The 17352-nt window shown below is 45.6% G+C and overlaps 1 protein-coding gene across 1 annotated transcript in view; it reads right to left on the bottom strand.

Annotated features, from left to right (window-relative positions):
* Positions 1-6490: 6490 nt before the first annotated feature.
* Positions 6491-17352, bottom strand: part of INPP5J (inositol polyphosphate-5-phosphatase J) — a 182110-nt gene continuing 171248 nt past the window's right edge. The window contains exons 12-13 of the mRNA XM_086943176.1: positions 15484-15588; positions 6491-8780 (exon numbers count right to left, since the gene is read on the bottom strand). Of these exons, the coding sequence (XP_086799302.1) occupies positions 7896-8780; positions 15484-15588 (990 nt within the window). The 3' untranslated portion in view covers positions 6491-7895. The remainder of the gene's footprint in view (positions 8781-15483; positions 15589-17352) is intronic.

Raw genomic sequence — 17352 nt, 5'->3', positions numbered from 1 at the left:
GCATGAAAGCAGCAATGCATCACTTTCTGACGTATCTGTAAGCACAAAAGTGACGCAACTGCATTCTAGAAGTGATGCATTCTTCTACGAGGCTGTGTGCATGGGAACACCCCCCTGCATACATTATACCTGATGCAGGTATAATGTAGAGCAGGGGTTTATAAAGTGACGCATCTGCATAGATGCATCACTATGTAAATAGTGCGCAACAGGAGGCATGTTTTAAGCCACCGATGCGTCACAAAAAGTGACGCATCGTAAGCGCAAAACTGACGCAAGGCCTCATAAATGAGGCCCTTAACATTTTGTTACGTTTAAGAGTTTTTGTAGCTGTTATTCGATGATCTTCTGGTGCTTCAACTACCACAGCAAATAGAAATCATGGCTTAGCCTGAATTGTATCGAAGTGGGAAGGATGCTTTGAATAAAACACAAGCATGTTCAAGAGAAGATCGAAGCTGCACAGCCTGAACATTGCAAAAGAGAAAGAAAACCGAAAAGGATCTGATTGTTTAGAGCTCCGGAATTGAGGGTTCAGAAAACAGACACAAAGAACCAGGCTGGGGAGATGGTATTGCTATCCATGAGTATAAAGCCTAAGGAACCACGTAAGCTATTTTATAGCCATAGAAAACACAGTGGCCTTGCACAAAGCCTTACATCATCCAGAAGTCAGAATACTGAAAGAATAAAACGAATGCACTGAGTTCTGTGGGAAATGTGTGTAATAGTCTGGAGTCAGCACACTACTTGCAAATGTTTGTGCCGCAAAGATAAATAGAATTATTGTGCTTCTACAGCAGAATGTGAGGACAGTGTTAATGGTTGTCTCTACAAAAAGCAGTCAATGTAGACATAAAGTTCTATATTAGTAGTTTACTCCATTTTTAGACTATTCTTTATAGAGTGCACATCGTATGGGACAATTTTCAAAGATGCATCAGGCAGGATGATGGGTAAGAAAGAACATGGAGACTATGTAACAGCAGTGTGGCTATCTCACTCCATGTCATGAAAGATGTTCTATCAAACTCCAATAACATCCTACATTCTGGGTGGTGTAGTCTTAGCTTCTTGCACTGAACCAACTATGTTTAAACACCTGCATTTCTTTTAATTTCTAGCTCAAACGTTAGGACTGGAAACATTGTCAATATAGAATGAATATAACTCAATAACTATCTTTGACAAGGTAATAAACACCACACAATATCTACCTTTCACACCTTAGCAGGAGAGAAGGTGACCTAAGCTTAAAAGTGTGTGAATTTTACTGGGGCTATTTAAGGAACAAAGTCTGAAAACATGACCTTTACCTCTTGCCCATATTGGAACCTGTAGTTGTAATGTTCAACAGTTTCTACAGGAGAAAGAAGCCTACAAATGGGGGTTTGACTATCTAATAAACCGCTCAAAGCTGATTATATTTGAATTTTGAAACACATTATCATTGTCCTGATGTGTCTACCGTTTTCAGATTATCTTTTTACTTGACCAGTAGAACCTGTTGTTCTTTGCGCAAATGAACTATAAAGTCGAGGATCTTAAATCCAGTAATAACAACTGGTTCCAGTAGAAACTATCAACTGCTCAACTGGATCCGTTTAAACAAGGCCCTGGCACAAATTTGTTCCCAAACAACTAATTTTTGTTTTTATGAACTCTGTATTATTATACACTATATTGACTCCGATACCCCTAGGGGTGACAGTGTTGCGCTTTACAAATTCTGATTGATTGATTATCACCTGAAGGCTCCATACGAACATCTCAGTGTTTCAGATAAACCAGGAATTCAATCACAATAAAACTGCTTAATGTGGGCTAGTTTCAAGAATTGTATAGATTAACAAAAGCAAAGTGACTATGGGGAGCAATATTGTTCCCAAGAGAAGGGATATTGCGCTGACAATTGCTCCCTCCACAGCCACTTGCAGATCTATTGTCATAGTAAAGTTACCAATTTTAGAACAGTTAATTTTGTTGTGTTTAGTATACCTGTCACCGTCTCTTGAGAATTTAATGTTACAGAAAAGTAATTTATTTATCAGACAAAGCATATTGTGCCAATTGCATTGCGTGCAGCTTGTGACTCCCTAAATGTTTTATAAACCGGGTTCCTTCCAGTCCTTAATTGAATTGATATTATAAACGAATCAAGTAGTAGGTAATGATTAACAAAGGCAGGTTGTTAGAGCAAACCATAGATAGAAAAGGAGGTGGGGGTCAGGTTTTATTACCTTACCCATTGAGAGTAAATCCCACAGGAATTCACAGACTTTTGGCATTGGACAAGGCAGTGCCAAAACATTCCAGTTAACAATGCCAAATCGCACCAGTCCATTGTCTTATCGGAAGGTACGAAGAGTTCCGACAGCACCAGGGTCAGGCTCTTTAGAAAACTAAGATGCTCAAAGAAGGGGAGAAGGGTGGAAAATCATTTAAAAGCTGGCAAGCGGGCTTCCCTTTATAATACAAGTATTCTGATATTTCCAGGAACAAACAGAACTCACATACAGAAGGGATCTCCCCATTGACATATGTAGAGGCCTAACTTAGCCATGTACTGTGTCAGGTGCATCTTTTGTGAATTCATACTCATTTAACTATTCATAAATAAAAAATCTAGTGTTGGAGAAGATAAAGGTATTTACATCTAACTGCAGAGTTTCATTATTGGTATTATTTATAGACTAAGGTCACAGATCACGAATCCCAGACAGGTAAAAGGAAATATTAAAAAGGATATGAATCTATGAAAGATCCAATGCTGGCAAATGGTCATTTTCGCCATCTAAGCGGAGTGCAGAGGACTGACAGATGTCAAACCTACAAGTGGAGAGTGAGTGTTAGTGGAATGACACGTTGAACTCAACTGTAATAGGTGTAGAGTGTATACATTTGTACATGGAAAACATGTTCAAAGCTCAGGCGAAGTGAGGGACATGGTCCTCTTTGAATAGACAACATGAGAATAAAAAAATCGAAAAGGGGCAAAGGAGAGGTAGAATCCAGTGAATTGCAGGGAAAGCAGGCAGAAAGTGAAACAATTCCTCTCAAAAATCAACTTCAGTCCCTCCAAAGAGATCTGAGAGTTGACAATGCCCTGTTCCACTACTCTAAGACTTTAAATTCCCCACATGCAGTGGCACACCTCATTTATTGCCTAAAGAAACAGGGCCACACCACTGCCACCCTGATGGAACTCCACTTGCTGCCATAGTCTGCCTACACATCCTCAAACCCAGCTGTTCCATTTCAAAGCCATCATAACAGACAACCTCTGCGTATCTGGCTGGCAAGCTCACCACCTCCACCCCATGACACTCGAGATGAATAAGGGCAAAAGAGAAAACAAACAAGGCAACAGGCCTTCACAATCCATGCACCCAAGATCAGGAATAATATCCCCATAGCCACCAGGGCCCTGTTGCAATTTAGGTAAGAGCCAAAGGCACACATCTGTAAAAATCACTACATCATGATCCAGTAACAGGCCACTTTTTCTTTTAGGAGACAACTACCCATAAAATCAAATGTTAACTGTGTCTTCTCTCTGGACTCTGCGAAGTGCTCTGCTGCCTTTCAGCTAAATTTGCACTATGTAAATGCCACACAAAAATACGTATGTACAAGCAGAACACCTGACAAGAGTTGGGAGACCAAGAGGAAACCATGACCAATGGCATAAGAGACAGAGAAATTCTGAACAAGAATAGGCAGAAAATGAATATTGACTAATGATACTGAGAGCTGGAGAAGACCTGGAGAATGGTAGAATGAACCACAGACAACACTCGACCGGAAGAACAGGGCAAGCCTCAAATAAACACATGGGCAGCAGACGAGTGTCTAACCTACACCAAGGAGACCCTCAATAAAGATGGAGAGAACAAAAAGCCAAAACTAATAACATGAACATAACAAGACACTCAGTTCAAGGACACTAAGAACAGTGAAGTTACGATTGAGGATAGGAAGGAAAGAATGCGCATGAACAGCAAAAACAAAAAAAGCATTAGAAATCGATGAAGGAGTAGGTGACAGCCCTGAACAAACACGGTGTTAACGGGAATATTGAGCAAGTATGCACAGAAGGAACATTTTACTTAGCTGTAACAAAGTTTTGCAGCTTCAGGATATTCTAGATTTCCATGGTGTGCATCATCCCGACATTTAGTGGTTGGATCTTGGAGAAGCATCATATTTGTATGAACACATTTTCTGGGCATCAACCACAGAGTCAGTATGAATCATTATGGTGTTGACACAAAACCCAAAATGCTTTCCAACTTAGATCCAACTTCAGATTGTATATTCCCTGAAATCGTGTTATGTGCGCCCACTCAGAATGTAGTGAGCTATCACTTGTCTGTACTGGAGATTTGGGAGCATCTTATGTGAAACATAAATAGGTTCAAGCATCATTTTATAGGTAAGTAAATGGAAAGTGGTGCTTGACTGTCAGCATCAGATTGTGGTTTATTCTGTGGTGGATTCACATGCTATGCACATTTCTGCCATTTGATGTAGGGGACAGAATGGAACAACTCGTTTTTTCAAAGTTTTTGCTTTTGGCTTGTCTCAGGTAACTATTTCCCTTTGTAGGGAGCACCTATTCTAGAATAGCATGATGAAGATCCATTGTCATCCACTCTTTTCTACTGTTATGTGGTGGGTGTGAAATGTGAGTGGTAAACATATTCTTTTAACTTCTCTGTACCACTATCACATCTTGTGTTTCATGAATATTTCTACAGTAGTGTTTAGTGTATGAACTGAGGACCATGTTTCAGCCTTGAGTATGTTCACAATAGAGGCTTTGCCATTGAAATCTAAGGATGACTCTTTCTTGGGTAATATGCTGATGCACTTGGCCGAATGCGTACAGTTTAGTTCACTGGTGATTAGGAACTCTTTGCAGTGCACACTCCAGCGTGTAATAGTAGCTTTAGTAATCACATTGTCCATGCTTTGTGCAGCATGTGAGACAAGAAGCTGTTGAAAGTTTCTAATGTCTTTTGTTGTGGCAATGCAATGCATGAGAACTCATCTCATATCAAGGTTCTTTAAGCTCCTTCCACTGATATCCAGAATCTGATAGCAAGAAAGTGAGACATTGTATATTTCAGATTGAAAATAGAGGCCATGTTTAGAATGAACCTCAGGCGAGTGTGCGTGACAACTCTACCCAGGTGTATCTGCAAGCAGCTGCACTGTCCTTACTTCACCCTTACTAAAGCTATGCAAAGACTGGAAAAGCCATCTCAAATGTAAGGGCTTCAGAGAACACTTACATGTAACTAAAAAAAAAGAGAAATCTACTTGGTGAGGGCCATTTTCAAGATTCAGGTGGAACACTAGGAGTATGTAGCAATGTCGCTTGACACATCTGATCTCAACCACAGAAAAGCATATTTAAAAGGTACCCCAATGAGGCACCCAATCAGTGAAGGACTCCCCTTGGTTGTCACCTAAGCTATCAATGTTGCAAAGTGAATACAGTTAAATTGACAGCTGGAAATAGGGATCTAAAAATGGTGACCAGCCTAGGATTTTGGGTTTGAACGGTGTATTTTGCCTTTTGAACACATCAGGCCATACAACACATTCTGATTTGATCAACAGGAACTTTGCACGGTGACTTTCTGTCCTTCTGAAGAATGTCCATTCATTTTTGTGAGGGATTCAAGTTGACAAAAAGCAGACATGATTCACGATACTGAAGTTCATAGGCTAGGAGAAATGGCACCTGATGCAGCTGTGATGCACCGTTAAAAGCTGGGGATTGTCTAGCAACTTCTTGGAGTATGCAAAGGGCATGTTAGGCTGACAGTGGAATGTTTAGTATATAAGAATCATGGGGGACAGTATGGGTTTCCTTACCACACATGCAATGAGAGAGATTGGGCAACATCAGAGGTAAATGTTCAATGCAAACTCTCCCTAGGGTGCATACAGTGCCTTGGTTGTGGGCATTTGGAGCAAACCTTACTTGTTTTCACTTGAAACAATTACATTTATGTACAGAAGACCTCATTCTGAAAACATATCCTCGAGAGTTACTTGGCCTTGTGGATCTTCTACTTGATTTCCCTGTGTCAAACTGTCTGTTCTCATCCGGAGAAGGCTATTATTTCATCACCTATCCCTTGCTTAGGTACAACGCAGCATGGTTGTCAACCGCCTTGTCTTGCTAGAAGGGTTGACAAGCTGCCAAATCAGGCCACACCCATGACAGTTCAAACAAGATGTTGTATACTGGAGGACTGTGCCCTGGGGACACTGTCCTCTGGCTGTCAACTCCATAAATTGACAACATTTGGAAGTATTTCTATGTGGCATGATAAGCCACCGAAATCTGAAGTCCAAATCACCCATCACTGATGAAACTCTGGGCCGCGACAAGTCACGATTTCTATTCTTCGGTCTCGATGACGCCTATGCTTCTGAAACGGAAGGTGACTGAAATAATCTGGCATCCTAAGTGTTTTGCGTTGTGCGTTATGTTTAATGTCACCACGATGCATACAGACAACACCCTGTGGTCGACATCTGAAAAACGTTAATCATACAAAAAGGAGGTTTTTCAAAGCCGACACTAAATGGTGGATTGATGCACATCATTTGAATCTAGAATGGGTTCACATTCGAAAACAGGCATTCCTGAACAAACGAAAGAACCAAGAACCCTGGACAGAGGCGGGGACTTGAGAGATCCCTGAACAAACACAGGGAGAACCAATGGAGGAAGAATATGGGAAGATTTAACAAGGACAGGGATAACCGAGAGCCCTCACCAAGGACAGGAAAGATAGAAGGAGCCCTGAACATGGATGGTGCGAACAGGGGGTAAGACTAAACGAGAATAACAAGACCACAGAGAGTCCTGAATAAAGGCAGGCAGACAGAAGAACCCTAAATAAGGACAATGAGGACAGAGGAAGAAGGAGCAGGAATAAGGATGGACTTCTAAACAAAGACAGTGAGAAAAGGAGGAGCCGTGAACAAACAAGGGTGACCGAAGGATTGGGTTGTCTAAGTAAGGGCCTGGTGAAAGAGATTAGTCTGGAAAAAAAAGGCAGCGACAACAAAGGGAGCAGAAAACAATGACATTGAGAACAATGAAATCAGGAGAAAAGGGAATAGAAAGAGGTTCAGAACAAAGACAGGAAAAATCAGGGGGTCTGATTGTGGACAGGATGTACAGGAGACCTGAACAAAAACAGGGAGAACAGAGGAGCACTGGAGAAGGAAACTTAAAACAAGATTAAACTGTTCTTAGAGTAAGAGTAGAAAGTTACTTTTTGACAAAAGATTTATGCTGGGTAGTTGTCAGAAGCCCTCAGACAGCAGAGTCTTGTGGAAGAGAAACCTATTATAAGATGGGGGAGTAGCACTCCCTCTCAGCTCACTCACTTCAATCTAGAGTGACGTTGAGGACTGCGGAAAGGTGAGGTGACGACAACAGCTGACAAATATCTGAGATTTGCTAAGAGACTGTAAATCAAGTTCAGGACAAAGGGGACACATATATTGTGAAGACCTCCATGACAGAATGTTTAGAGTCACAAAGGCATAAGTTACGATTGTGGGCTCTATCGATGCTATAATGTCAGCGGCTCAACCCGAGTGCCGTAAAATTCGATTGTCAATGCTTTTTACAGGAAGTTACAAATGATAACTAAGTTATGAACAGTTTATCGCAACCAACATTGAACACACATGCCCAAAAGCACAGCACAGTCCTAATGGTGTGAATGGAGTTGTAGATCGTGATGATTGTGTTTGTCATTTTTCTCACTGATGAGGTCCTGGCTACTGTCAGGGGAAGATAAAAAAAATAATTACCCCGCTACAAAAAACATTTGATGGGGACCTAAAGTAACACATCTTTACCTGATCTTTCCTGTTGGCCCCTGTTCCTTCTCATAATGATCCTCCCCATGGTTTCCTCCTTCAAGGGTCTGGCAAGTATGGGGCTCTGTGTCTCTTCCTTGCCCTGTCTGCAGTCCTGTCTCTGTTCCGTCCCCTTGGCCATGCCCAGCCTGAGCCTCTGTCTCTCTCATCCCAACTGAACCCTGCACAAACCTGTGATCACTCTCTCTTCCAACACCCTGGCTATGCTCAGCCAGTGATTCCTGCCCTTTTCCATTCCCTGAGGCTTTCCCATTCTCCTGGCTCTCTCTTCGTAACTCGTCCTGTGCACCCTGCCATGGATCTGCCTCTTTCTCTACTCCACCTCTGAGTTTCTGTGCTGCATGAGTCTCTCTTCTTTTCCTGCTCTGGTGAGGAAGACCTGCTTTGCCTGTGTTCCCTGAGTTTTCCCTCTGCAGCTCAGCCTGCCCCACTGCAGCAGGCCTCACTGGTGGAACAGGAATGGGTTGTAGTGCTTCTGGGCTCTCTCTGCGACTATGATGAACTTGTTGGTGCAATGAAGTCTTCCTTCCATGACTTTTGGTTGGTGAGAGCATAGTCTGGTCCTTTTCGGCTGAGCTCTGCGAGTGTCTGCGATACGGTACTTCCCGTCTAGGACTCTTGGCTCTCCGTGGGGAAGGACTTCGACTTTTACTCTTCTCGCGGGAAGACGGCATCAGCATTAGATCATGAAACCTAGCCAAGACTGGACTGCGACTTCGGCGCTGTTTCCGCTGCCCTGGGCTCGGACTGCGTGATTTTGGGCGCAGTAGCACCATAGTACTGTCTTCCTCCGCTGAGCTGGACTCTGAGCTATCTGATTCACTGCTGCTGCTGCTGCTTTCGGAGCCTGGAAGTGAGATCTACAGGATAAAAGAAAAACATTCAGAAGCAGAAAACAATAGTACGAGAATCAAAATAACAATGTGGTCAATTCCCTGCTATATCTAAGTATAGAATGTACTGTGTACATGAAATTCCAGAGCTAAGTGAACACTGAACGGCATACAGAAGGACGTGAATAAGGGAGTGAGTAGAGTGCACAAGGAATCATACCTTCCAACACGACCCTCAGTATTATGGGCTTGAAGCATGATATCTCAGTGGCAGCCGGGATGGCTCGCAGGTGACAGGCCGGGCTGGTCGAGCGGGGGGCATATTTAAAAAAACATAAAAGACAAATAAATAAACTTACCTTTGCGCCAGGTCACGCATCTCCGCTCCTGCTCTTCTCCGTCTTGGACGGAAGCACAGTCAGTCCCCACTGACCAATCACAACACTGAAATGCAGCGTTGTGATTGGTTTTGAGCATCCTGGTTTGACGCTCAACCAGGGAATGGTAGCCTGGGTATTTTCTCCATGCAGGCTGTAATGCAGCTTGCATGGAGAACTGGGAAAGTGCGCATGACTGATTTGGGTGGCCCGAGAGAGCCGATCAAATAGTAAATGCGCACTTAGGAGTGGGCAAACCATTTCTCCCCTGCCCTGCTCTTAGAGCTGAGCAGTCCTGCCTGACCACCCACCCGTAAAGCAGCATGAAGCATAAAATGATAAGAACTTAACGTTATTATCATTTTATGCTTTTCTTCGCAGTGCTTAAAACCAGAGGGGCGACCCTCCTGCACCATAGCAGAGGATCTGTCACTGTGATATCTCCTGAATGCAATGCATGTTCATTATTGTGCAGCGAGCAAACCGTGTACTCAATATTGGGTACAATAAGTGTGCTAGAGTGAGCACAGTGTGGTCACTTCTATGAAAGATTTGGGTGTTGGGGACATATTGCTTGGGGTCTTGTGTAGGACATGGGTGTTCCAAGCGCAACAAATGTATCACCTTCTTATAGATTAAGTTGTACAGAACAAGTTAGCTCTTTACAGTTTTTCTGTAGAATTTGCTTGTGGTAGACACAGAGCATGAACGCTTCTGTAAGATCTTCCTTAACCCGTTGATCGCGGCACAACTTTTTCTGCAATGCAGGCATTTTATTCAGTGTGCGGGGTTCAGACGGCCCCCGGTCGTCCTCCGCACATGCCCGCCGCCACGTGGGATGGCCGGGGGCCGGCCGCAGCACCGAAGAGGTTAAAGTTCTAGTTACAGTCCCTTAGTAGGGAGCATCCAGTTTGATCACAGTAAAGCGGGCGCAGGTTTCCTGTAGAATATCATGTGGGATATACTGTTGAGACAGCACAGAGTGTGGGATATGTTGTTGGATACCGATATCACAGAGAAAGGGTAGAGAGAACACAACATGATATCTCCTGTGGGGTTTAGGTGTTTGAAAGAAAACAGAGTGTGGTATCTACTGTGGGGTTGTGGTAGATCCCAGTTAATAGGTAGAACTTGATTAAAAACTAGTCACATGAGATGGAGTGATACTACTTATGCCATCTGAGTGCAGTGTGATTTTAGGCAAGTATGTAGGAACCTATATCAATGTCCTACAAAGTATTTTCCTCTACAAAAGCTGAAGAATCTAAATGTGTAGGATAATGGTTCAAGGAAAACTAAAGCAAATGAAACAAACTCCCACCATGTGTGATACGGTAAAGACTTTAAACTAGAAAAAAAACTGACCATTGCTATAACCTGGCATACAATGGTTATTAAGTTGGTTTCCTGATTAATATCTCATTATTAAGGATTGAACCTGATCGTTAAAACAGGGTATAGGTACTTGCTTATCAAAAATTAAGCTAACCTGGATTTAATGTCCACTAACAATTGCAGACACTTTGAAAAATGTACCCACACTTTGCATCATCTTGGTAATGACTGTTGCTGGTCTGCTGCAGGCTCATCTCAACCTCCATAATATTCTTGCATATCTATCAAGCTATTGACCTGGGCATGGAACTGAAAAACAACTGGTGGATGTCATGGGTATTACAAATAGCGGATGAGGAAAAATACTTATCTCATGACAACATTCGCTAGGTTTGACAGCAGGGCCACACATTTTTGGCTCAGCATTTGAAGGCTGTGGCGGAGTGTTGGACTTGGCCATTTTTTGCAGGGCCATCCCAGAACTTTTTGCCTTCCTCCTGTATTTTTCCTGAACTGTTGTTGGTGGTTTTAGTACTCTGGGCACTTTACCATTGCTGATCAGTGCTAACCAGAAACCCTGTTTCAAACATTATCTTTCTCCAGTCTCTTCGGGTCGTGGGTTTGAATCCCACCGCTGCCACCAATGTTAGAAATGGGGTTTCTAGTTGGCTAGGGTATGCACCTAAGCCAGGCAGAAACCACCACTCTAGTCAGGGCAAGGGAGTTACATGCTGAAGATCTCACCCCCTTGGTAGCTTGGCAGAGCAGTCAGGCTTATCCCAGAGGCAATGTGTAAAGCGTTTGCGCAATACACTCACACAGTAGTGACACAGTAGGCTCATCACAAAAGAAACTACACACAAGGTTATATAAAAATAGCCTTTGTATTATCCATAAAAACACATTAGAACATAATCACATATATTACACTGTGCCACTGGCACTCATCATGACTCCACAGAGATTACATAAAACACTAGGCCCATCAGGCCACTGTCATAACATTACAGTTAGGCTGACCAGTAAACACTGGCATCATTGCACTTAGCTCAACATATTATGCAAAACATAATCAGGAGTGCACTATGAAGCGCTGGTAGAGTGCACATATTATAACCTTATCATTACTGTGCATATCCCTTTGCTATGCAACATTACATAATTTTTGCATTTGTCGCCCCGAGTGGTTTGGGTATGCTCAGACGTGAGTCCCATGCACTCCACACCGCTGGATTCAAGCAAGCCGGGCTGAAGACGGCTGGAATGCCAGAAACCGGTCCTCGGAAGCTTGTTTCCAGTCCAGGGAAGGCATGGCTTGGCAGTTCGGGCTGGACTGTTCCCATGAGGCACAGGGTCAGACTGATTTGCATATGGCAATGTCTGAACTGGGGTGGTGTGGAGTGCAAAAAAACGATGGATTTGGGCCCAGATCTCTGTACTGGGGTGAATGTATGACATTGTTCTGCATTCTGTCCATCAACTGTGGTTTTTACATTACATCAGGGCACAAGACATTATGCATAACCATAGTCCACAGTGCGCCAGAGTATCCCCTGGCCAGTTGTGCATATTAGGGAAGTTATGCCCACTGTAACTGATTTCCCTTGTGCAGGCTCCTGAGCTACCTACCCCCCCCCCCTACCACAGGGAATGCAGCACTTTTAATTAGGGGCCTCCGTCGAGGTCTCTCCCCTTGCTCTTGAGACCAACATCGCAAGGAATGGGTGCAGGGGTGCGGCTCACCTTGTCTCCTTCAATGGAGAATTCTCCCTGTGCTGTAGATAGGTATTCAGCTGCCCACGACTGTGTGGCGCAGCTGTGATGATGCTAGGAATGCAGAGCACTTCCTAACTAGGGGCTTCAATTTAGGTCCCACCCTGATCTTTTCCAGCTCCCATCGGCGGGAAGACCCCTCTGGGATTTTGCGCTTATAATTTCCTGGTGGGAGTGGCCCGCCACTTGCGGTGCTGTCCTTGTGCCTCACCTCACTGGCCAGTGGCAGGAGGACTCTGGTCGTGCAGGTCAAGTTGGAAAACCTCGGATCGATGTTTCCACCCCTTTCACTGGCCTCCGGTGGCTCACAGCGGAAGGGAAGCCTCAAGGCTCGTCTTCCTCTCTCGGGTGTGCGGTCCCATTTGGCACCGCCCACGACCAGGCTCGGCCATGCGGCCCTTTGCTCTTGCCTGGCTTCTGGTTTCCGCTAGGTTGCTGGACAAAGCTAAAGGCTCCTTCGGTGCTCGCTCAGCTGACGAGCGGTCGCCTTTGGTTTTCAGGCACGGCTTTGGCCTCGGGCTCCCGATGCCTTAAAATGCTCCACACATGATTCAGGAGTAAACCGGCTACAAAACTCAGTGTACGCCATGCGCTGTTGCACACAAGAGCGCTTCTTCATGCTCTTTCTGCCAACTCACTGGAGGAGGAGGGGAACACTCTCCCGCCCCTGCACAGCGCTCCACACACACTTTGGAATAGCAGGGAGGAAAATCACCGAAGACAGGGCCCAGGCAGGCCAGAACACTGGGTTTCTTTTATCAAATCTGCAGTCCCCTCAGCTGCCCAACGGGTAGCAGGCTCACTCCCACAGGTAGGGAGTCCCAGAGGGTGGTTCCTCCTGGTGCCCGGCAGTCCTCTTCTTCCAGTCCCAAGCAGTTCTAGTTCTCTGGACATGTGGTCATAGCCCCAATACGTATAGTACCAACAGTCTTTGTTCTGGCCTGGCACAGTGCCCTGAGCCCAGTTTAAACCAGTTCTGGGTACACTTTAAAAATATAATTAACAGTGCACAACACCCCAGATTCAAAAGAGTAAGCCCTGGCTCCAGACACACCACAGGGGGGCGGAGCCATCATTGTGGAAGGCAGGGAAAGCCCTATTCAGGTGCAGGTGCCACTCCTCCTACCATTCCAAATGCAGACCAGGCTTATTCAGCCTGGCACTGAGTCACCCAGGCAGGGCTGGACACACCTCAACCACCTCACCCCCCCCCCCAGGAACTGGCTGGAGTGAATGCACATTCCCTCTCCCCCTGTGAGTCAAAACCAGACAGTCAATAAACAACAGGCAGGCACAAAGACACATAGTGTACAGAAATGCCCACCTCTAAAAGTGGTATATCCAAAATAGTAATAATAGATTTGCTTTCACCAATGAGCAGGATTTATCACTACTATTCCAAACATACCAAACTTGATCCTGCTGCCCATCTTGGATCAGGGAATACCACTGAAACACATTTCAGGGAATCCCCAATACATCTCTATGAGAGGGCAGACTCACAGCAGTGAGAACCCAAATAGGCTGTTTGTCACTACCAGGACATGCCACACAGTTAAGGCACATATCCTACCTTTTACCTACACCGCACCCTGCCCATAGAGCTAGCTAGGGCCTACCTTACGGGTGACTGATATGTAGTAAATGGTTAGTTACAGACATGGCAAGCATGTTATGTGCCACGTCACAGTGGCAGTAAACTGCACGCATAGGCCTTGAGGTGGCAGAGGCCTGAGACAGGTTTGAAAGGCTACTTTGGTGGGTGGCGCAAGCAGCGCTGCAAGCCCACCAGTAGCATTTTATTTACTGGCCCTGGGTACATCAGACACCACTGTACAAGGGACTGACAGGTAAATTAAATATGCCAAACAGGTGTAGACCAATCTTACCAGGTTTATCATGGAAAGCACATGCACTTTCACACTGATCAGCAGTGATAAAGTGGCAGAGTCAGAAACCACCAACAACAGGTCAGAAAAAATACAAGAGGAAGGCAAATAGTTCTGGGATGACCCTGCAAAAAGGGCCAAGTCCAACACGGGTGTTAAATGGCTTGGCCTTCAGTGTTTTTCATCCAATGTGGAGAACCAGCCACAGACAGAAAAACGTCATCTCAGCCCCCAAATCTTTATCTTTTAGGGTGCTGCACTGCTCCCCACTTCCCCCAGCATGTCTCCTGTCTCAACTGTCCTGAACCATGGGTATGATCTGATGCTACGGTCCTTTCTGGATCAGTGCCCACGCCATCCCAGTGCGTCAAGCTTCTTCTAGACACTGAAAGACTCAAGGAACACGTGAAGCATAGCCGGCTTTAATTCAAGAAGGTGATACTATTTTGCATGCTTCTGAAGTTCAATAAATAATGTCATCTTAATCTCACTCACAGTGTCTTTGGCCTGGTCACTCTATCCCCTTTAAAGTAAACACTTGGGTCATTACCTTGACAATGGCTTATCCATTGGAGGCAAGGTGGATCTTCTCTTATGATGTGTCTGTAAAAATAATTGCCATGGTCTTGGCATCTATTGCCTTGAACATGGCAAAAACTGTCAGTTCCAGATTAAACAATTTGCTGAATATACTCAGCACAAACATAGCTGTGTCTACTTCAGAAGGCCCACGATGCAAGGCCTCAGAAGGCAGGACCAAATCTTGGAGGCCACAGGACGTTCTCCCAGCTCTGTGTGGCACACCGGGTTGTGTTTAGGCGCTTGGGCTTTATTACTATGGGCAAGGATCGCCCATCTTTCAATAGAGAGCCAACCCATATTGTCCAGATCAAACCCTGCAATCATGTGAGAAGTACCCAGTGTATAGAGATGTCTTATAGGTTACCCACCATGGCAAATCACTTAATCTCCCCCTGCCCTAAAAAAAATCTGCCTTTGGGTTATGTAACTGGTGCTCATGTGAAGTGCTCCAGTGTCCTTGGGCCGAGGTCACGCTATATGCAACTATAAAAGTAAATAATGCATAGGGCAGGGCAGTGACTGTGAAATGTCCCGTCCAATTCAGAGTTAAAAAGCACACTGGATCAGAAACGTAATAAGGGCACACAGGGGGCAGCTAAAGCAAGGTCCGAACACTGTACCAAAATACCTTTGCACAATATGAAAACCCCATACAATAAAAGGGCAACCTTTTTTGTCTAGTGCATAATGTAAACAACCACGTTAATAACGCCTTGCTGTGTAATGTAAAAAAACATAAAAGGAAAGAGAATCTATTTCTAGGAAACATCTGACCTGAAAAGGCTCAGTCACTCCCACCAAAGTGCCAAGGTTGTTGCTATAGTAACCGAGAATGTACTCGCTTGTTCCCTTCGGCAGCGACTCTTCATTAAACGTGACCTGAAACGAGGAAAAAAGGAAGATATTACATGGGAAGGCGCCAGGGGGAGCTCTCGCGCATAGAAATCTTAACACTGGTGCTCGTTGGTGCAGCTTTCAGGTCATGTCATCAACATTCTCTACAGAGCGTCGCTTCTCTTCTTCTATCGAGATGTCTTACTATAACTCTAGCTCATGTACAGAGGCTTCCCTTGTACTCTAGCGCTCTGGGCAGAGCTGTCCAGTCCCAAATGTGTTGTGAGTCATAATAATAGTGGGTCCAACATTTTTCTTTAGAGGTGGGGCTTCGCCGAGAGGCCGGCTTTTTTCTGTGGAAGAGGGGCTGTGTGGCCCCCTTCCCTTAATTATTTTTGGGCCCTGGGGAGCCCATCACCCAGGGCCTGAGAGATAGTTTTTTTTTCTTTTAAGCGGGAAGGGACCTCGCGGACCCCCTCCTGAGGCCAATTTCGGCCCAGGGACCCCATCCCCCGGAGCATGGCCACATATTTTTAATGGAGGGGGGGGGGCACGCGGCCCCCCTCCTTAGGCCTTTATCAGCCCCACGACCCCATTGCCTCGTTTCTTTTAAATGCCCCCCCCCTTCTTTGGACCACTTTTGGCCCCGGAGACCCCATCCCCTAGGGTCGGCCCTCACGTTGGGGGCCGCAGGGGAGCCCCAAAACCCCCACGGTACCTGCCTCCTGCGGGAGCCGGTATTGCTTTTGGACAAAGAGAACTGCAAACATGCAGCTCCCTTTGCCCAAAAGCAATTCTGCTTTGCTTCGTGGAAACGAGAGCAGGTTTCCTGCTCTCGCTTCTACGAAGCAAACCAGAGTTTGTTATGACAGGGCAGGAGCTGTGCTCCCGTCCTGCCATAGCAAACAACAATTTCCATGGGAGGGCACCCCGAGACATTGCTGGAGCCGGCCCTGGGGGGTGGCGGTCCCCAGGGCCATAGAGATGTCCAGGAGGGGAACCACGCGCACCCCTCCTTTCGTATGCAAAGCCCAGGGGAGGTCATGGGGCTGGGGGGCCGGAAATGATCCCCAGCTGCTTTCAATTAGTGTCCGGGTGGGAGTTGGCCCCAGGGCATGTGGTGGGGCTCGAGCCCCACACTCCTTTATTTTAAGCAGAGCCACGGGGAGGTGGCAGTCCCCGGGGCTGCAGAGGGGCCACGTGCCCCCTGCATTTGTTAAATAAGCCCCGGGGAGGTCGCGGTCCCCAGGGCTGCATGAGGGGGGCAGGAGCCCCCCACACTTAAAATAAATAAATAAATAAAGCCCCGGGGAGGTGGCTGTCCTCAAGGCTGCAGGGGGACCGGGAGCCCCCCGCATTTCAGTAAGTATCGCTCCGGGAAGGTGGCGGTCTCCAGGGCTGCGGGGGCCACAGCAGGGGCTCATCAAAATGAAGCACGGTACACCGTTTTTTTTTTATCTCTGCGGGATTCGCGTATGGTACGCAAATCCTGCTGGGAAAAAAGATAGCTTTTTTTGCCCCTGGGGCCCCCTTTGGGACCGCCTGACCAGGTCTAGGGGGTCAGGGTGTTTCTACCATGCCCCCTTTTCTTTTTTTCCTAATCATTTTGATCCCTTTTTTCTTGTGACTCGGTTTTACCGAGTCACACGATGGCTGCCAACACTTCTTGGTTTGAAATGTTGGCAGCCAATCAGAGTGAAGCTCGTGCTCGGGAGGGTTAGCGGATCCACCACGGTCACCAGATAATGATTTTTTTTATTTTTGAATTTCTCAGGAACTACTGAACAGATTTACACCATTGAAAGCAAA

Source organism: Lissotriton vulgaris, chromosome 11 (genome assembly GCF_964263255.1).
Source record: "Lissotriton vulgaris chromosome 11, aLisVul1.2, whole genome shotgun sequence".
Classification (NCBI taxonomy): Eukaryota; Metazoa; Chordata; class Amphibia; order Caudata; family Salamandridae; genus Lissotriton; species Lissotriton vulgaris.
This window is presented reverse-complemented; position numbering and strand designations above follow the sequence as displayed.